The 22,328-nt window shown below is 41.4% G+C and overlaps 1 protein-coding gene across 1 annotated transcript; it reads right to left on the bottom strand.

Moving 5' to 3' along the window:
- Positions 1-46: 46 nt before the first annotated feature.
- Positions 47-22,101, bottom strand: LOC306703805 (coiled-coil domain-containing protein 148-like; the record flags this gene model as incomplete). Its single annotated transcript, XM_079169884.1, has 14 exons — positions 47-190; positions 775-909; positions 1,039-1,156; positions 2,123-2,241; positions 3,464-3,604; positions 11,727-11,933; positions 14,641-14,779; positions 15,372-15,553; positions 15,719-15,814; positions 17,818-17,969; positions 18,081-18,172; positions 19,393-19,496; positions 21,603-21,724; positions 22,047-22,101. 14 exons carry the CDS (start codon positions 22,099-22,101, stop codon positions 47-49), a joined length of 1,806 nt encoding a protein of 601 aa, XP_079026010.1.
- Positions 22,102-22,328: the final 227 nt, after the last annotated feature.

The following is a 22,328-nucleotide window of genomic DNA, read 5'->3' as shown; positions in this document are numbered from 1 at the left end:
AACAAGGGTTGGACTTAATAACATGACCCCCAAAACAAGCCCCTGGTCAGAATTTGAGTATGGATTTGGTATCTCGTCTCGGTGGCTTAGGGGGCTTGATAACAGACAGGAGGTCTTTGGCATACTGGTTGTGGTGCAGACCAGCCTCCCGTAGAGCTTGCTCAACCCGCACTCTTGGATCAGACACAATCTGGAAAACAGAAGTAAAAAGGAAATCCACAATAAACAATACGTATCCAGCTGTTTCACACTAAATCACCCCACTGTGATACCATTGTTTGTTTTAATGGTTTACTATGCATTTAATACCCACAATAAGATTAATCCCTAATCCTTCACAGTTTGGTATTAGAGGGGAAGATTTGCGTGAGTGACAATCAGTCACTGCTTGTGTTACACAATAAACAAACTCGAACCATGATGACAAAACCACACACACACACACACACACACACACAGGGAGAGACTCTACAGCACACTGATTCACCGGGTGGCCTTGAGATCAAGACTGTGTATACAAGTTTTTGACACGAGGTAAAACATTGATTGACCAGCCAGCCAGCTTACATAATTGTCCTGCACTGCGTGGGTCACTGGTCAGTTTCACCTGAGATGAAACTAAACATTCTGTAAACGGTGGAATATTCAAGGAAACTGGGGAAAGAGTCATACCGTGTGGGAGCTAGGGGCAAAGGACCATGTAGCTGTTGAGCTTTTGCAATAATTCAAACAAAAACAAAAGGTTTTAGGAGGGTAGATGTTATCACGCAATACCTGTGTGTCTGTGTACGTGTTGATGCTATAGAGAGGCCTTTGGAGCTGAAACTCCTCTACATTCAAGAGTCGACCCCTCCGAGCCTCTGTATCTGCCATCATCCTCTCTGGGTCTGCCTCTGCCACCACCCTAACCTGAGATAAAGAGGGGGAAAAAACATTTAACGTAGAGATAATTTTCTTTTTATTCACTGCCATAGGGTGGCAGTGATGTCTCAACTCAGATAAGGATGAGTCCAAGTCTTCCCGTATATAAAGACCCACCTGGTTTCTGAGAACTTCCAGATGATTCTGTTTCTCTTCTTCTTCTCTCAGCCGCTCAAGCTCCCGCGCCTCTCTCTCCTCCCTTCGCCGCTGCAACATATCGGCCCGAAACAGGACCCTAGAGGGAGCACAGAGGGTGTGGACATTAGACCCGAACAGCCCCTCTCCTCCTCTGCCACTGCCATGACCAACACACTACCTATCGCTCCTGACACAGCAGGCCTCCGGGCGGTGGAGGGTTTTATGGAGCTGCCAGAGTGCAGCTCCTCTCCCATCGTCTTTTTTTTTTTTTTTATCTGTTCCTCAGCCCCACCATGATTGCTGTTCTCATTCCTGCCAAGTTCATTCTCACAGCCAAAGTGAGCATCATTATCTGGTTTTAATGCCAGACTCTGTGAGTGTCTGCAGAGAAATGCTAAGCAAATCGCACCAAACAGGGTGTTTTAAACTATAATGCAGTTCTTCACTGCTCCCTCTGGGCGAAAGTTTCAAGTGTAACGACGACAGGCGCAGCTTATTAAGGGGTTAAAGGTCAAATCCACCCACAGTCTTAAAATGTATTACAATCAGATTCATACAGGTACATACGGTACATGCCATTTAATCTCTGCATTTAACCCATCCTAAGCATTTGAGGAGCAGCGGGCTGCTGTAAAGCCCCCAGAAGCAACTTGGAGTAGGAACGGCCATCCTTGTGGTCAGAGGATGACCCCGCTCTACCCATTGAGCCAAAGCCACCCCGTCTGTGACAGTCAGTACAATCCAGGAGTTATATTGACACGAGGTGCTGTTTATCAGTCTCCCTTAGTCTCTCTTTCAGTTAAAGGGATAGTCCAGCAATCTTGCATTGCACTTCCATAAAGTTGGGTGACTCTACTCTGACTTTAACCCCTAAAAATGCCCGACCCTATACTACATAGCTGTTACATAAAGAAGAGTCGAGTTAGCTTGATATTGGAAGTGTATATGAAGTAGTATTTAAGATTGCAACAGGTAATAATATATTCTTAGGGTTCTGGCTTATATTTGAGCAACTCTTTGAGCATCTCTTTGAAAACTCAAGGTCCCGTGGTGCAACACTCACCTTTCTTTATCTCGCCTTGCCTGTTCTTCCATGACGCTCCTCAGATTAGCGAGTCTCTCTTGATCCCTCGCCTCCAGCATCTCCCTCCTCTTCTGCTGCTGTAAATAAAACCGCCTGACCTTGGGGGAAAAACAACAATTTACAAAGAAAAACAAGAAAAAGTTAACAACAGCCGCCAGAATAGAAGCCACATTTCCACCAATTTGACTCCCACAGAACTCTTAAGATCGTCATGTCCTATTGATTGTGACAGAGCAGGAATCAGATACGTTTAAATAGAAAGAATGAGATGATATTTCAATGCCCGGCAGACTATTGTGCTAAATGATATGGAATCCAATGCAGCCTAAATGCTCTCATTAATCAGAGTGTCTCAGGTTGCCCATGTTCTCCAAGCAGACCCCTGAGGAGCGAAATAATTAAACAGTCACACACACAGATTGTGGAGTAGTTGCACCTGTGAGGACAACAACTAAATTAAATGATCAAAATGCCCAGATAGTTGTAACAATGTATGCTTTTAATTTGATCTCCATGGGTGCCCGTAAATAAATAAACCTTTAATGTAGCAACAACTGGGGGGCAACTTAAAGCTTGTCTAATTTTATCAAATGGCAAGCATTAGTTGAAAACCTTATGATATAGTATAGTAATATGTTTTTTTATCTATACAGAGCTCCAATTGTCCCAAAAGATGCAAACAAGTTATTTAAAAGTGTCTACAAGTTCGGGACAGCTACATAGCATTTCAAGTGGTTCTATAAAACTTTCACTGCTGTTTTCGGTTTACATTCAGCCATATTTCTTGTCTGTGAGAAGTTATCCACACACTAAAGAGTTTTAGCTTGAGCTGACCCACGTCAAATGTTGTGCTTTTTCATTAAAATCATTGCTATTTGTGTGGCCAGGGCTTGGTATCCAGCTGAGCCAATACGACTCTTTAGTTGGATAAACATCTAAACCTAACTCATCCATACCGGTCTATTAAAATATACAGCAGATCATTCCTGCTGAGGATATGCATGATAAAGAAAGATAAGTAAAAAAAAAAAGTGAAATATCTTGTTATGTTTTCCTTAAGATAAACTAGGTAAACAAGGTAATAGGTTGTGCACACAACATATGAATGGTGTGGGCACAGGATAAAAAAAGATTGTTTTTTCACCACTTTTAAAATTGTACGTGGTTTGATCATAATACATGTTTTTACAAATATTGTGAAATCATAAAAAAGGACAGTAAAATGTGATGTACACACACAAATGCACACATTTTGATATGGAGCAAATGCTGCAGGAAAACAACTGATACATTCAGTGTGATGGGTGTTGTGATGTTTACTTTCTCTTTGTGCTGTGATCTGACAGCAGCCTCCTTTTCCTGCTCCCTCTTTCGCCTCGCCTCTTCGTCCTCTTGTTGTCTTGAAGCTATAGCCGCCTCCAGCTTTGCCACCTCCTCCTGCTGGGCCCGCCACTGCTGCAGCTACGACGACACATGCAAACACACACCGGGGAGAAACAAAAAAAAGCAGGTTATCGTCCGTTAACAGCCGTCTTGAAAGAATCACTCACAGGGGGACCACCAACGTGTGGCATGAACTTAGGAAGAGGTGTCAAAACTTCCTTTCACACTTTGTGTTAGATCACCTCAGGACACGTCAAAACACTGAAGAATAAAGAAAAGTGTTAGAGCAAATAGAACATATTCTAGTTATAATGCTTATTCTGTCCTCATGCGGCAATTCAGGAAAGGTATCATAGTTCAAAAGAGTCAAACAAAACTGTCACCTCCATCCAACTTTTAAACTTTCAAGATTCTTACCAGTAACTTTTAGTTTAAAGCTATTGGGCAACAATGGATATCCGAAATATCAGATTTTAATAACCAAAGGAATGCAAGGCTTTTATGAAACTTCACTCACCCAGCTAGGCATCTGGAAACAGACGGTCTAAACTTATCACACATAAACACATTCAGTCCAACATTTGCTGGGGGATGAGTGACAGGTTCGTTATGCAGCAGCCTCGCTGCGGCATGCTGGGTATTAAGAGTGTTGCATTCCGATCGGGCAGACAGATTCACAGATCTATCAGTGGAGAGCTTTAGGAATCCCCGAAGGAATGAACTGCAAATTAACATGGTCTCACACACATTAGCACAAGTGGTATCATCAAGTCAATCATACTTGATGTCCACCTGAGAAAAAGCAGCAGCTGTGTGTTTGACAGGGGACTTTAAACAATCCAGCTTCTAATCTACCTCCATCTGACAGTGTTGAAGCTGGAGCTGCAACAAGTTTCTTCTTTAGAAATCAAAATGTTCCCTCATGCAGACATTTAGGGCTATACTTTCCTGGAACTGGGTTCAATATGCAATCCAGAGAGCAGTGACTGAGTAACACATACCATAACTGTTTTCCAGCAGTCTTGCTTTTGTCCTTTGTACTGTGTGTTGATATGTAATGTTCACCTTTTGGTGTTGGCGTTGATTCCAATATTGCCTTGTGTAATACAATCTTGTGAATGCAAAAGGTCACAGTAATGACTCCAATAACTACTGTTGGTGCCCCGAGCAAAACACCACTCCTATACAAAACCTAAATAGCACATTGAAGTTTCAAGTAAATTGAAAAAATGCCTATTATAGTTCTTTAGTGCACATTGTGGGTATCTTAACTTGCAACACCACGTTTGGGTGTATAAAAGAAGCCATAACAAATTGAGACACAAGCAATGTTAACATTATGATCCACGAGTGTCGACCTTATGTATAGCAAATGCTGCACAGCTCTGTGTTGTTTTTCATATCATGCATAAAAAGGGTTTAAACTGTCCATAATTCGAGGTGTCCTGTTAGGCTGGGGCTCTAACGCAGAAGCTGAACACCTGCAGTAACAGCCCTGATTCGCGTCCACCTGGAGGCCTTTGTTGCAAGTCATTCCTCGTGTTTCTCTCCAATTCTCTCCCTCTGAAAATGATATTAAAGAACCTTTGCTTTTGGAAAAAAAAAAGAAACCAGAAAAACTAGCGCACATAATTAAACCATCCATCAAACTCCAGCCTGGCCCCGATAAGAGATACCTGTTTGATGTTTGGAACATTGAGAGACGAGGTGTCTAAACAGCCTGGTGGGTCTGGAAAGCATATTCTTTTGAGACATACAGACTAAAAAAACTGAGATTTGTCACATAACAGATAGCACTATCTTCGTCATAAAGCAAGAATCTAAAGTTCAATTGCACTGGTGACTCAAAGTCACAGAACAATCTGAAATGTATCTTTGTAGCATAGACCCACAGACACAGAACACACCACATTGGTTGAATGCATTTTGTCTGTCTTTCTTGTTAAGGCAGAGATGAAAAGGCATTTAAGGCAGCACAAAGAGAATAAAATGGTCATTATGTACAGTCTACAGTAATTTGTCACCGGAATCTCATTTTCTGTGAATTCAAAGGGAAATGGGACGCCGTCCTTTTTCATGGCAGCACAAAAATGACTCCAGAGATGTCAGAATAACAAAAGAACGATTGCCTTTTTATCTGCACATGGCAGCCTGCTCAAAGCCTTTCTTATTATAACTGTACAGTTATCGTGATGTCTTCTGTCAGGGGGAGTAGCAGCCGCCTTTATTGTAACTCAACATTGCAGGTCATTTAATGACAGACTTTGAATAGATAACAGATGAGTGAAACAGGTATGAACTCATGCTAATCTTGCACCAATATCAATGCTGTGAATTAAAGCAGCAAGCCGAAGACAATGTGTGGTGTACATATACATATTATATATATGAACTGCTTCATATGTGGCACCACTCTACTGAGTGACGCTGATATACCGAATCTTTAAAGGGACAAGAACTAACGTCCATTAAGACATGAGAAAAATGAGACCATGCAATTATCTTTGTATTTCCACAGCTGGTACAATAAGAATGTGCCTGAGGTCTGTAACAGGTACATGATTTTGCAGAGGAAAAATTATACACATTTGAGCAATTAACTCCTCCAAGTTGTCAGCTGAAACACTATGTGGCCCACGCATTGTGTCAATCACCGAGACTCTACCTTGTCCCTTCCACCACCAGAGAATGAATAGCTGTACTTGTTAGTCACCAACACTCAGTGACAGCCGGGGATCTGCTAACCCACAGTGATATAAAACGCATTGATTACTGCAGGAAGGGCACACAGATCATCCAGGTTCACTGGCGTTCAAAGGTTTGGAATCTCCTGCTACAAAAGCTTGATTTGTTACAGTCAGATGTGAGAGGACTATACTCTGTATTAGAAAGTAAATTGTAGTAGAAAGGCCTCTTTACAAATAGATGTTATATTGTAGGAAAAAAGTAATGTTTTGTACATGGGGAACAAAACACTGTACAATGGTTCAACCAGACTGATAATTGAAATGGCAGTAAGAGACAAAATACCTCTGAGCCCCATTTGAATACGAATAGAAGAAAAGTCACTGGTATTGTGTTTGAGTGAACAGTAATGCCTAAAACAAGCTGATATTAACAGGCATACTAAACCTATTATGGACTGAGAGTTCACACTAATGTAACCACTGGGTCGAATGCAGAGGGCCCAAAGAAAAACAGGTTTCCAAAATATTTAGAGCCCAATTGCACCGCTGTGGTTCAATAATGATCAAGTGTCACTTACACTTTTCTGGACTGGAAGACAAATTCTAAATCGAAGGGTATTCGGAGGGAAAAACAGTATTCTCCCCTATCATGCAACACTGTAGGACATACTTGGTATCTAAATCATACTGTTTATTATCTATGCTCAAATAGCAATTATTGAAGGAAAGAAGAAAAACATCGATATAACAGGTGATTCCCAACTTGTGAATGGCAGTATATGTTAATCTGTAACGGTGCTTTTTATATTGTGAAGCAGTAAATGAAAAAATTTGATTATGCAAAAAAGAGAAGAAAAGCTTTTCTTCTTTCAATTGTTGTGTTGCTTTTCCTGCTGGTGCCACGCATCCTTTTCCCTCCTGAGCATGTTGCAACAATCTGTCATCCCTCAAGCTTTATTTACTAATGTGAAAAACACAATTGCTCATCAAAGATGCCTGTTGGTAAGATGTAAGTAGGAGGCAAAAAGAAAGCAAGGACAGAATGAGGCTTGAATGAGCAGTAACACCAAGAACAATGCCAGCTAATTACAGCAGCCAGAACACTGCAGAACCAACAGCTGATGATTCGAGAAAAAGAGTCTGTCTTTCAGTGATAAATATGAAAATGTCAATGCATGCAGTGTTGCTAGTTATCTTATTTATGTATTTTATTGTACTTTCCACAACACACACCTTCAACAAGTATATCACATCTGGAGCTGGTGAGCAACTGCTTTTTGATCAATAATGTCGTCTGTGTCCATGACACATGAATCTAGCCAGCCATCTTTGAATGGCCAATCTTTGGTTCTCAGGAAGAAGCTGTTGTCTGTGTGACAGCCTTGCCCTTTCCAAAATAGAAGGCTACAAGCTCACTCAGAAACCATTACCCTGGATTTCCTCCCACTGCATGTTCCTCAGCAGAGAGCTGGCAGCACACGCCTTGCTCCCAATCGCGAGGTCAGAAGAACCAGACCAGCACTGACCAAAAAACGTCCAATATGCACTCTCATCTGAACCCGTGGAGGCACAGAGAAGATGAGATGTGGAGAGTGTTTAGTTGCATAATCACAGCTAGAAAGAAGCAATTTACTACTTCAGCCGACAAGTACCATCACGGCAGTCTGTTTTCTACTTAATCTGTTTCAAAAATCCTGTTTCTGAGCAGTTAGACAACAGCCCCCTTGCCCACTTCCTATACCTGCATAGTCCTGGTACCCTTGCTTAGACCAGACCCATCTTTGAACTCTGCCTACATTTTAGTCTCTACTTCACACTCGTAAAGTTTCGTGACTATGTCTTGCACGATTGCGACGCTATCGCAGTGACAAAATCTGTCCTCAGACAGACAGAAATTAAAACACCTGCCGGTACTCAAAACCGCTTGATCCTGCTAGGAGGTGTCTCCAGGACCACATTTTGCCACGACGATACACACACAGACTCACACGGGGAAAATAAAACCAGTGTTGCTGTTGCAGTTGGTAAATACATCATTACTTTATATTAAGCTAGGTTTACTGTTTGTCCATTACTTTCAGCTGACTATTTCGACTGTTTTCCATTTTCATTCAACAATGTTATCTGACGATTTCAAATGCATATCCGTTACTTTTAACTAAATAAACTGGCCGTCCAACAGTTTTAGCCATGTCATCTATACGCATTACTTACTAATAGCCAACTATTTCAAATGTTTATCCAGCTGTGGCTCAGAAGTTTGGCTGTTTGAACCTCGGCTCCTCCAGTCCATGTCGATGTGTACTTGGGCAAGACCCCAAATTGCTCCCGAAGAATGTGCCTATGGTGTTTGACTGGGTGGGCATGGTTAGTTTGTCCCGATTGGCAGAGGAGACCTTACATGGTTGCCCCTGACATCAGTGTATGAATGGGTGTGAATGGGTGAATGACGTGTAGTGTGCTCTGAGTGGTCGGAAGACTATAGGTGCAATACGAGTCCATCGACCATTACTTTAAACTTGTTCAGCTCTGCTTATAGTCCCATTTTAGCAAGTAATGAAGAAATAAGGCATTTGAAAAACACATTGGCCCTTAGAATTTTAATCTGTGCACGTAATAAATAAAATGATTACAGTGTGAATACAGTCGTAATATTAGACATTGAATTGCATTTGTTTCTGTTTTATTTTTCTAGCCCTTTTCTCTATTTAGTTTTTTATTTTGACATTTTGCACATGAAAAGTGTTCGATAAGCATGTTCAAACAAATTCGCAGAAATAAATGTTTACCTGCATGGTGATCTGTTGGCCCAAGTTAAGTTTACCGTGGCACCAAGATGGCACAGTATTGAGTGAATTAGACATAGAAAAATGATGGCAACAAAGTGACAATCAATATTATTGAATAGATTTAAAGTTAGAATAGCAGTGGGAATGTGTTGAATTAAGTAACAATGTGCTAAAATGTGAGTTGATATAATTTATTTTATTTAGTGAATCCAACTCAATTTTACCCAGATAATTAATAAATATGAATCAATTTCACCCAAATATTCAGTAAATTTAAATCAATTTCACCCAAATATTGAGCAAATTTAAATACATTTCTACAAAATCAAAGCACACTATGAAGCACACACATTGAAATAGGGAAACAATGTAGATTGTAGAAAGGGAGTTGATCTCAAGAGGGGTAATGACTCACAGTGGAGTCGGTGGTGTTGCTTAGGTCAGAGGGAGCAGCTGCAGAAAACAAAGTGTTAAAGAAGCAGCTGCTACAGGAGGAGAATATATCTCGTCTCACCGCTGTGCCGCAGTGCTGGGATGATAAAGGCAGTGGAAATAAATAGATTGGATGCAAACAGGCATCCATCTGAGCCTCCACACAAACTCAAATACGTGAACATGCACTGCATAAACAAAAAACATGGAGGTGGAAAAACATCATGGGAATGAAAATGTCTGGGTGATTTTATTTTTCTTATTGCCTCACAGAGCCATGAAAACAAAACTCAGAAATGTGTTTGCAATAGTCAGAGGTGTTTAGTTTATGCTCTGCTTCAGATTTACCCAAACTCAATGTTAAAGGCCCCTGTTGTTTTAAAAAATACAGAAAATATTTGCTTGCATGTACATGTCTTAAATAATATATTACATCCTTTTAAAAACATGTGATGGCTTTTTTCCCCAACACAACTTTATAATGCCACGGTTGTTGCAGCTCTATTTAAGGTAGCTCATTCCGACAGAACTGAATGTGAAGTGCCCTTGAATTTGCTATAGAGCACAGCGAAGGATAAACTGAACACAGTCCATTTAAATGTAATAATCAGCTACATAATAAAAGTAAGTTAGGAGAAAAACTACCTGTCCAACATAATGCATTATGCTAGCCAAAGTGAAAGAATATGCAAGCTGCTGCTTGATAGAAACGTTGGGAGTATATGAATTCCAGAAGTTAAAACCGGCAAAGAAAATTATTAAAGTAGATTTTCCCCGTGGAAAATACTCCACATTTAATATTTTTCCTGGATACTTATGGTATGGGTAGAGAGGGTTGTCGGCGGTTCGATCCTTGGCTGCTACATGTCCTGTGCCGAAGTGTCCCTGAGCAAGACACTGAACCCCTAACTGCTCCCCGGGCGCTTCTCAGCAGCCCACTGCTCCCAATAAGCTAGGGATGGGTTACATGCAGAAGTTCAATTTCATGTATGTGTATGTGTATGTGTATGTGTATATGACAACTCTAATAAAAAACAAAATCACGTAACAGGGAAATAAAACATTAAGATTAAGTAGAGTAATGCCAGTGAAATGAAGAGACCGTTTTTATGCCACAATTTTGCAGCCCAACTATAAAATTAAATGATAACCCTAAAATGAAAGATGAGGGGAAAATCTAAATGGGGAAAAGATGTAAATGTGACAGATGTGAAAAGTCAACTATTGCACAAGGCAAGTGGTACAGGGAGGGGGGTGCCCCCTATGACTAATAGAGAGATTGTCATGTTGTGTTCCTATTGTCCCAACACATCAAATATCCCTACAGTAGGCTTGTTGGATTGTTAGTTCACAACATAACTGGTTTTACCTCCCATGAATGTCCTTGATGTAAATATGTATATTGTTTTTAAACTATAACTTTGGCTGGCATGTCCACAAGAGACATTTGGGGACATTTGGGGGTTACAAAACACTGAAAAAAGAGAGATTAGTAAATAAAGCAAAGGGGGAGAGCGCAAGCAAACTCCACAGATTGGAAGGAAGCAAACCTAGGACCTTGTTCCTGTAAACAGTGCAAAAAAACTAAACCAGCGTTCTGCCTCCCATTAGGTGATACGTCGTGTTATTTGACAAAACTAGGCTCAGTGGTGACCCTCTCAGTACATCAGACTCTTCTTATCTAATCAGCCATAGGACATCAGCACTATTTTTTTTTCCCTTCAAAGCAAATTCAATTTGCACAGCGCTGCATCAACAACACATGGATTTGTTCACATGAGTAACTTGTTTGTTGTGTGAATGTGAACCAGCGCCCCTCAGAGACAGCAACATCATGTTTGCAAGACCATCCTTATTAGCTTGTTTGCATTCACAGCCCCATCCCAAGTGGCAGCTAAGGCGAGAGATGCTGTCAGGCAGCCTGGAGTAATATGCAGCCTCGTCAGCAGATATACTGTACACAAGAAGGCAGTCACACACTACTGCCTGTCTGGCCCCTCACAACTACCACATCCACACATGGAAAAGGATGTTGAATATATACGGGTCCACTCCATCTGTCAATGAGAGCGAGTGTGCCTTAAAAAACAAGAAGTAGATCAAAGAGAGCTCATATTGGATTAGCTGCAAAAGAAAACTATCAAAGTTATACATCCACGTCCTGCGCATATTAGCTATGATGGAGGCACAGAACTTTAGCATAAATGCTCACATAAAAAGTGCTGTCTCATGAAGTTAGAAATGTTCCTGAAGTTTGACAGCCCCTGGTGTGAAGGCACATAAGACGCTAACCTTCACTCTGAGATGCGAGCAGATGTCCTGCTGGTGCTGGTGGCCTCTGTGGAGCTCCAGCTCCTCCTGGTGGGCATGTCTCGCCTCCTGCAGGGTGAACAGGGCTCTGGCCAGCAGCTCTTCCCGGTCTCGCTGACATTGCTGGGTCACCACTCTCAGCTGTGCCTGGGTGAAGCGCAGCCAGTCCCACACACGTTCATGTTCCATCTGGAAGAACAACATGACACGGAGAAGGCAGCGTTTGCACATGGGATGAGGTCAAGTGTGTTATTTATTCTTTTATAAGCATTGAACAAAAAACATCACCTAAAACACAAAAATGGATATGAGGAACACCGTTGTATTATTCATAGTGATGGACACAATTGATGACACACAAACAGAAACCAACACCACTACATGATATGCTGTCTATGATAATGGCAGCAGGACCACAGGGAAAACTCTGTGTCAGATCTGGCTCTGCTGGTGTATAAAATGGTCCCTCTCTCCTGGCTGTGAAATGTCCTGGAGGAAAACAGTTCCTTTCCGTGTGAGGGCTGCCTGTAGCAATTCATCATTGTGTCAGCAGTCACAGTGGCTGCATCCCTTGGCTGCTTCATTGGAACAGAGGGAATGATATTCATCTACGGGCTAATAGCGGCTAACTGACGGTGGGAAGGCATTAGACGGCTGACTGGTTTTATTGAAAATGAGTGAGCTGACAGAACTGCCAACGGAACAGAAGTGCCAGAAGCAGTCAAGCAAATCCTGTTTATTAAAGCACAACTTTAGAACTTGAAGATCCACCCTTTGTTCTTTACTACCCTTGCCTTCCTTGTGATGTTGCGAGTGGGCAAGAACACAGTCTATGTTCATGCCTGCAGTACGTGTTCGCACATACGCGTGCATGCACCTTAGCCAACACATTAGATACAGTATGTACGTGGAACCATCCACCGCACCGTGTCTGCAGTGCACACTTAAAGTGGCACGACATCGAGTTTAGCTGCTGCATCCACACTCCCTCTGCGGAGTGCTGTCTCCTCGAGGACTGAGCCACACAAAGGAGAACATAAGAGTGGCTGCCCAGACACAGTCAGAAAAGGTAAGAGGTATAAATTATTTCCACTTCTGCCATGGAACATTATGAGGACATCACTATGAAATGGCCTACTTGATATGAGAGAACATCAAGGAGTATGTCATAATAGACCAAATAAAAGACCCCCATCCAGCAGAGGGAGATGTCCACTTTGGGTGGAGTACCACCATCTGATAGGGAATCTGAGAAACTAGTTCAACTTTAGGTCAGCAGCACAAAGAACACAGAAAATGTCCACATACTGTTTAAAGAGCCTCTTTGATGAGATAGTGATATATACTGGGATTGCAGCTGTACGTTTCATGTAAGAAAAACTGCAATATGAAAGTATTTTGCTGGAGAAAGGTAAGTAAATGTCACTAATTCTCTAAACCCTATGCTTCTACTCTATATTCCTTTGGATATACAAAAAAAAATGTTCTCTCTCAAACTATTCTTCTTCATCCTACCCATCACCCCCACAAAAAAAAATGTTTTTAAAAGAATACAGGAGCAGATTTATCGTCAAGGCTCTTAAATTTGTACACAGCACAAAGGCGTTAACTGCGATTTTATGTCACACCTGCTATCTAGCTAAAAACAGAGCTGCTGTATCTTCCATTAGAATTTAAAGCAGACTGACAGAAGCAACAATAAATAATGTTATCATTCTGAAATGATTGAACGCGGGTGGAAATAAATGGCAGGTGAGGAAAATATTAAGGCTCAAGCAGGAGAAGCCTTCAACGCTCTGAGGTTGAAAAAACAAAAATAAGAACGGCTGAAAGCGGAGACATCGACTTCATAGGAACAATTTTGCCATTACAGTGCTAACTTTAGTAGAGCCAATCGACCCATGTGTCTGCAAGAGCAATGGGAATAATTTTCATCTCAACGAATACGAAGGATATATCTGCCCAAAGCAGACTACTGCTACTGCAGACATGATTCTTTATTCAATTTATTTAAGAATAAAAAGGTGCAGGTGCAGTCAGAGGACCATCCTTTGAGCACACTGGATACTAATGTCTTATAGTTGTTCATTTAAGATACAGAAAAAAAAAAAGCCTGTAAAGAAAACACTGCTATCAGCTTGGCTGAATGATCTCAGCTCTCAATGCGGCACCCAGCTGGAACTAATGTGAGGACAGGTCTCTGGGTGCGGGTGGGGGGGGGGGGGGGGGGGGGGGGGGGGGGAGTGCGGTCGGCGGTTGTCATGGTGATGCAAGGTGGTGGCATTAACTAGTGGTCCACGGTGGGTGACACGGCACATCCTGTCGCGCTTTGAGTGGCTCATTGTCCAGGCTTATCTGTGTGTCTCTCTGCTCAGATCCGATCTACCGAGCCACATTGATCAGGGAGTCTGGGAGTCACACTGCAGGGGTGGTTCAGACTGGGGAGGGAGTTACATCTTTAGATGGGGGCGAGTGGAGGTGCGTCGATATACAGTATGTGAATGTGTGTTCCCATCCATCAAGGGGGGGGGGGGGGCATATATGTATATGTGTGTGTTTTGTATGTGCACTAATGTTATGGAGTAAAATCCAAAAGGGCAGTAATGCCCAGGATAAATACACATAACCTCCAAATGCTCAGTGCTCAGCAGATCAGACTTTGGTTGTTCGGCAGCTTCAAGGTGTTAATGAAACTGTGTTAGCAACACTTCCCCAGATAAACAATTATTTTCATTATCAAATAATCCTCCAAATACATATGAGGGCCTCGAACAAGCTTTTGCTTGAAATATACCTTAGACAATAATTGATTATCAAAATTGTTGCTGATACATTTTTTCTAAAGTATATCAATAACGTTCTGTATTTTTTTGGGGCGTTTTGCCAAAGTACTAACCAGCTCTTGTCTGGTTTTCTCAGGGAGGAGTCGTTGCAGCATGTCCATGTAGAGCGCCCTGTGGTTGGGTATGTCATGAGTGTACTGTGACAAAGTCAACTGGAAGCGTTGGTGGTCATCTGCACACCAGCCACAGAACCTGAAACAGATTCCAACCCAGACAACATGTGACCATATAGAAAAATAGATAATAGAATGACACTAGAGTATGACAAAAACGCGACCAGATGCAGGAGGACATCCTGGCGTTTTTGGCATACTACATTTGACATACTATATATATCTGGGACATACAAAATAGTATGATATGGTTATTGGAAGGCATCTTATGTTCACCGTCCTTTGTTTCACCTCACTTAACTTCCAAAGGATATGTATTGATAAATTGCAAACTACTTATAGAAGCTAACATAGAGCGACCATATGGAAATAAAAATCAAGACACATTGATAGAATCAACCTCCTGGTGAGAAAGACTTGTCGTAATTTTCCGCTTGCATTTGGGGAGTGAAGTGACTGTGCCTCTATATGTTGTTCATGTCCTGCTGAGTTTTTATTCTTTCATCTTGATCCGCCCAGCTACACCAGAACTCTGCCTATACTCTGCCTAATATCGATATTGGATGGCTGAAAATGATTAATAGCAGCAAAAATCACTACAGTTTTCTTGTTCAATCAATGTGCAAGCACTTAGAATTATTAAAAGAAGCAAAGCTGAACTTGAGTTATACCTGTCAGCTGTTTGCAGTTGATCTCGGAGATTCTGCAGCCTGCTCTTGTACCTTTCTGACAGGGAGTGGAAGGCCTGGATCAGGGAGTCCTTCAGCTCTGGGTAAGGGCAGTCTGAATTCAAAACCTCCTCTGGAATGTTTTCTGTGTTCACCAGATTATCTGGAGTACTTGTAAGATATTTCTGCGGAGGACAATATCACCAACTTTGAGATATATAATGAAATGTTTCAACTTTTGCTTTTGTGACACACAGTAGCAAGCTCTTCTTAAGCTCAAGTCTGCGCTATAATACAGAATGGGAATTGGTGATGAGGAGGATATCTATAACAACAGTGGAAAAACTTACCTCTAAACCAAGGCCAATGATCTCCCCCTCCAGGGCCAGGTACTCTGCTTGAAGTTTTTCAGTTATGTCATCTTGCTGGTCCTTCACAAAGTTTATCTGGTGATCAAAGGAGAAAAATTATATACAATTATAAATGTATCCTAAATACAAGCTTAGAAACAAACAGACATGGCTGTAGCACAGTTTGAAGGGGAATAAAACTGGCAAGTATGAACTGTCACTTTAGTATCACATGGACTAAATTGTTCCACCTCTTGCCCTGACCAGGAAATCCTTTTATATCAATAATGCTTCAAGAGCACTCTTCTTCTGCAGACTGGGACTGCAGACTCAAGAGATCACAGCTATCAACTGTAACACTCTTTCCCTCTTATGCCATGTATGCTCAAATCAACAGGACTGATTGAACTGAGGTCCAGCCTGGTCTTGCAGATGTCTAGATATAGAAACGTTTATCATGAGAATGATGTAGTAATAGCAAGTTATCAGTAACTGCTTATTTTCCAAGATGCTAGATGTCACAAGGAGGAAAACAGCTAGTTAGAGATTGAGAGGATGCTTATCAAATGATTAGGCCTGTTTCTCCGTTTCATAAAGGGAACATAGACGTTACAATTATAATGGAAGTAGCTATTTCTGTTTATTTAAGTAACAATTTGCAGATGAAAGGAAGCAGGAAATAAATCAGAGATATGCTCCACGTTCTGGACCACTTTGCAGTATAGCGCAGTGCAAAGCTTAAAGATATTGAGATGGTTTTTTTCCAACCACATTGCCGAGCTTTACCATTCTGTTGTACAATGAGGGGAGTGAGCCATGAACTTAAGATGCACGCAGGTGCTATGAGCCTGGATGGGATTCATGCATGATAAAGATGGGGACCCCTTCTGTTGATTACAAGAATATCAATGTTATCAGTAATATATAAGGTAAAAGTATTTGATTACTAAATATGGTAAAAATGATAGCAAAAGATTTCAGAATTCTACAACAACTGATGTGGATGGACGGACGGACAAGTGATCTTAGCTTTGTCTATTTAGTTGATAACTTGCACAAGATTAATGATTAGGGAGAAATACTGTTGGACAATTATGATTGTTAGAAATAAACCACAAATAAACAGTTTTGTTTTAGCTTTAACTTCACTCATTTCTTTAAATGTTGGAAAAAACATTATAATGTATGGTGACAAAATAATTCAAAATCTTTAATAGCCAGTCCAATGGCACAGGGTAAATTTCACTCTAATGGTACCTTTTGAATTTCCTTTTATAAAGTAGCGCTTAACATAGTGCCCATTTTCTTTTATTCTTTTCATTTAAGACTCGGGGATGGGAGTGTAATATTGCACCTGAAAAGGGTCTCACTTTGATTTGCTGTGAGTCAGACAGTTGAGTAAGCTGGTGTAATAAGAAGAGGCATCGTGGCTGGGTATATGTGTGTGTGTGTGTGTGTGTGTGTGTGTGTGTGTGTGTGTGTGTGGACGGGTTGGTTGTCCTATTGTGCCCATACAATCAGTTAGGCTAGGGGTTTCGGGCCAGCAAGAGTAGAGGGGGGTCATGGGAAAGAAACAAGCATGAGTGAGCCGCACAGAGGCGAAAAAACGGCTGGCAGAAGTTTGGTCTGTCTTTAAAGACCCCTGCTTACTCCTTAATCTCACCATTCATCTCTAGAGCTTGCAAGACGTTTCTGAGAGTCAAAGGCAGGCTGGGTGACTCATAGGGACTGTGGATAACTAACAAACAAGAGATTCATGGACAGTGAACACATCTCTGTGTGCAAACTGACACGCAGGAGAGCTTACATTTCTGTTAGATGTACCGGACAGACTGTTTGGTTCGGTACCTGCAGAGAGTGAGCACAGCTAACATTCATCGTTGATCGCTATGAGTATAATGACGGGATAAGAATGCTCCCAAATGGTTCGCTACCAGCCACCGACAAAGTACTCTCAAAGGCTGAACCACTGTATTTTTCAAGCCAGGTGCCGCAAAAGACTCTATTTTTCTGAGATAGATTTTCTTTTACACTAAAGCGCTTTTGTCAAAGTCTCTGTGGACATCCAGACACGTCTCTATTTCGCATAACACAGATACCTGTTGTATTACTTGTTCCCAGTTTGATCGATGGGCAGTGAGCTGCTGATGTTGAAGTTCACTCAGTCTGAAGCGCAGGTCATCCTTGAGCTGATGAACAGGCTCCACCGTGGCTATCCTGAATGCCTTCTGCTCTCTCTCTAGAAGCTGCCCTGAACCCGAACACGGACATGCAAGGACACGTATTAGTATAGCACTTATAAACAGAAAAGACTGATGACGATACAGTTGCTGACACAATCAACAGAATTAGGGTTGTTTACCATAATCTTGAAGAGAGAAGATGGCAGTATCTGTTCTACCATTTGGCCGGATCTGTTCTAGAAAATCATGGATGTCATTCTCAGCCTTCTCTCTGTTCCATGAGAGAAAGAGAACGCTGTGTTAAATACCACTGCATTAGTTCATTTAGCCAACAGTTTACATAATACAACATATAACCTGCAAAGACAGCAAGATAATGTCACTTGTTTCAAATGTTTGCTGGGGAGAAAAGACAAAACAAATCTCAGAATTCTGGGCACATATATAGCTAAATACATTATTGATGCGTACACTGGTAAAGGTGGGGATCATTTTAAATACTGCTAGGAAGCTAAATCCACAATTATCCATCCTGACTAAAACTGTGAAATAAATGTAGTGAAGTAAAAGTGTGAAGTAGCATTAAATTGAATCGATAAAATAAAGTATGAGACCCTCAAAATTGTACTTAAGTTCAGTAAATGAAATACATTTATTTAGTTATTTTCAACCAGTGCTGCTGCTATGATTAGTTTTTGGAGATATAGGGGTGGCATGGGGACCAGATCTATCCTTCAACCTGACTATCACACACAAGAATCTCTCCAAAAAATGTGATTATGATGTGGGCAGCGTCACACTAACAAGCCGACGGAGGATGCTACAGTGACGGTTTCCCTCTTACTTACTGGTCATGGGGTTGATTGTGAATGAAAGGGAGTAACTAACCATATAGATATACCTCCCTGCTTTACCATTTGACAAGGTGGCTTTTGAATCCCATGGTGTTCTTACTAGATATGTTGAGAGTTGCAAGCTGTGACACATCTTTATGATTGGGCTCATTACTGAGACTCACGCTTGTGTACATCATTAACCTTGGGTGGCGCAGACACAGTCATTACGCAGCCAAACAAGCTGCACCCCAGAGCTAGCGCTGCCCTTCTCACTTCACAAGGCATGACACCGCTGGGGCCCCAGCCCCACACTTCTGCCTCAGCACGCAGAGGGAGAGTTTTCCTTCCATTCGGTACACTCCTCTGCCCACACGTAGCTCAAACCATCCACTTCTCTCTGTTTCTCACCCTTTAATTCAATGTCATCACTGCAAGAAAATCAGCTTAAATGTTCCTCTTCTTGTTTTCTCACTGATACATTTTTCTCTTTGGGCTTACTTTTATATCCCCCCCCCCCCCCCTCTTTACACCCTATTTTTTTTCATGCAGAGTCCTGTCTGGGCTCAATGGAGCTTAAGTGGAACGGCTGCATGGTGTAATAGCAGATCCAGAAAACTGCAGCAGATAATGACAGGGAGTAATAGGGGGCTCTTACTCAGCCTTTTGCTGCCTGGGGCACTCTCTGCTCCACACCTGTCTGTGCTGCCGTAATATGGAGCTCTCCTTGGTTGCCTTGGCTGCACAACGAGTCTTCTGAACCTATAAGACAAGGTTTAATGCACTGCAGGAATAAACCCTACAACTGGAATGAGCACTGAGTGAAAAGAAAAAAAATTTGCCGGAGTGTTGCTTTTAAATGCACTTTAGCCATGACATTTATTTCCTCCTACAAATAATTGACTTCATCTGGACAAACCTGAGTCTGGAGTACTTTAATGCATCAATTATCTGGAGCATTTTATAACACAGGAAGAGCATAAGAACTATAAATGGAATGAATCATAATGTTGCAAGGACGGTAAAACATCGGCAACATTGTATCCTATAGTGAAGGATAAATTCCCTCCCTCTCTGCCCGTAAGGGATATTTTTTACACAGGAATTTGCCTCAGCCTTTGTTAGCATTTTGTGTCTTTGAGAGCCTCATAAATGTAGGTAATTCAACCGAAACAGTATCACCGTTAAAGCATGAAAGCAAAAATAAACAGCGGCAAATTAAAATAATCAAGTAGAAACATGCGTGACATGCATGAGGCATGTCGTTAGGAGACGAGGGGGGAGGCAGAGGTCTTAATCTACTCTCATTTGTTTTCCTTTTTCATCATGAAAGAACAAGATCCTCCTTCAGAAATGTCTCCATGAAGCGGATTATTGTCCTCCATCAGTGTTTTTATGCACAGTCCACTGGCTCAGAAAACAGTACAAAGGAATGCTTAACTAATATGTGGGTACAATCGATTTCATATTAATAGGAAATCAAAAGGCGTAAGGGTGTTGATTTATGTTGCTACTGTCTATCTGCATTTAAAGTTGCTACTGCTTTTGTTGCGTTTACCCTCACGGGGACGTCCATGTTACAGTTAAGGGAATCTACGGTATTCAATCTGAAACTAGTGCTGCTCTGAAAGAAAAAGGCCAAATTGAGGTCATCCCATGCCTCCTCCAGGCCATGTATCGTAGGTGATGTTAATTTGCATTGGCTGTCTAATAAGCTCAGCTGGAGTACAAAAACTGTGCCTGAAGCTTAACTTACATCAGCGGATTTCTAGTCTTACTTAGTCAAATAAAACTAATCTATTAACATCCAACCTTTTCTATTTTCTATTAGCTATTAAACCACACGTCCACCCTTTTAATGGGCATTACTTTTTATTTGTATAAAACCCCCAATCCCCAGTGTAATGCCCATTTTCATGCATACGACACCACTTTTTTTTATGTAATCTTGCAGATTTAAGGTCAGATGATGGTGCCTTTCAGATATCTCTCATCAGTCTATATCACAGCCTTGACATTGATGAATAAAAAGTGTATTTTCAACAGTTCAGAGTAAAAAATAAATTTGTATAGAAAATATAAATTTTAAAGATTTTTAGTAATGTTGCCGGTCCCTTCCAAGAGAACAAAAAACGATCCTGCTTGAGGTGACTCGTGGTCATTTATTCACCAATGGGAGGTGCTCAGAAAGCCTTTCAGCGGGGCAACCGAATCTGAACATAGCAGGTCTTATCTAGCTTATGCAGAGCGCTGGGTTAGAAGGAGCCACCGGCAACCATAATGACACTAAAAGACTTCTGCCACAGTTTACCAATTAAAGCACCGCAGGTCTAACAGTCTTATCTCCATTGCCCCTAGCATTAACTTCTTGCTCTTCTCAGAGTGAGACGACGATGAACTTCAAACAATTTTATAGAAACCCCGTGCAACCAAATGAATATTCATGAAGCTGGCAACGCTATTGTGTATGGCAGTGATATTGTTGCTCCGTTTCATGTTGTTAGACAAACTCCAAAGCTCATGCAATGCGTGTTTTCATATGGAGTGAAATCCCTTTACTGTATGTGGTGTGTAAAAGAGAGGAAAGAAAGGTAGACAAACAGAAACAAATTGCACTGTTTACCACTATTGAAGACATGCTGTTTTATCACCTCACATTAAAAGCAGGTTTTTGTCAGTTCAAGCTCTTCCTGTGGTGGCTAATGAGGACTGTTTGCTCTCTGAAAAAAAACACACATTTTCTATCCCTGTGTCGTTCTTCTTCATTTGCTGTTGAATCACCTTGTTATGAAATGTAATAAGAATGGATTTTATAATAACGTTGCTGTTTTAGGCACAGGCACAATATTGATAACAACTCAAATGTACCTTTATTCCAATTAGATCAGACTGCAGGCGTTTGGCATCAACAATGGCTTGAAGTCTTTTGTATTCAGCCGGTTTGTACTTTGAGCTGCCAAGACCATATTTCATCCGCAGTGTCAGTTTTTCTGCATGGATGGAAGCAAATGATACGGCTGTATTAGGATAATTTGAATCGTTGAAAACCCCATCACTCTCAACGTCTGAAGTAAAGTCTTTATGCTGACTTCAGCGAAGAAAGGAATAGAAGTAAAGACAGTGTTTTTTAAGTAGTTCAGCTGTGACTCAACGAGGCAGGTGAATAAACACAGGCTATGCTGCCTCTAACAAAAGCATCAAAGGCTTCACACCAATTCAACTTGGGGACTAAAGGTCAAATCTGTTCAACAGATCAATGGGCAACCGTGTCACGAGTCAGTACTGTTTCAGACCTAGTTGCTGCTGACTTACCCGCGTCTTCCGCTCTGTAGTTTGTAACGAACGTACGCAGATCCCTTCCACTCATCACCGCAGAGCCCTATTTGGATGCATTAGTGCCTGCAAAATGAAGACAAAAATACTGAGGTTGCATGACATAAACAGTGGACTCTAACAAGTGTTAGTGTTTGGGAGGGGACGGGTGGTGAATCCGGTGTGATCAGATATTCTTCTGCAACATCTATACGTCTTTGTTTCAGGATTAAGCTTTGAAGATGTCTGTCCTCACAGGCAATGTGTCAGTTGTGTACAATG

Source organism: Pholis gunnellus, assembly GCF_910591455.1.
Source record: "Pholis gunnellus genome assembly, chromosome: 12".
NCBI classification, from domain to species: Eukaryota; Metazoa; Chordata; class Actinopteri; order Perciformes; family Pholidae; genus Pholis; species Pholis gunnellus.
This window is presented reverse-complemented; position numbering and strand designations above follow the sequence as displayed.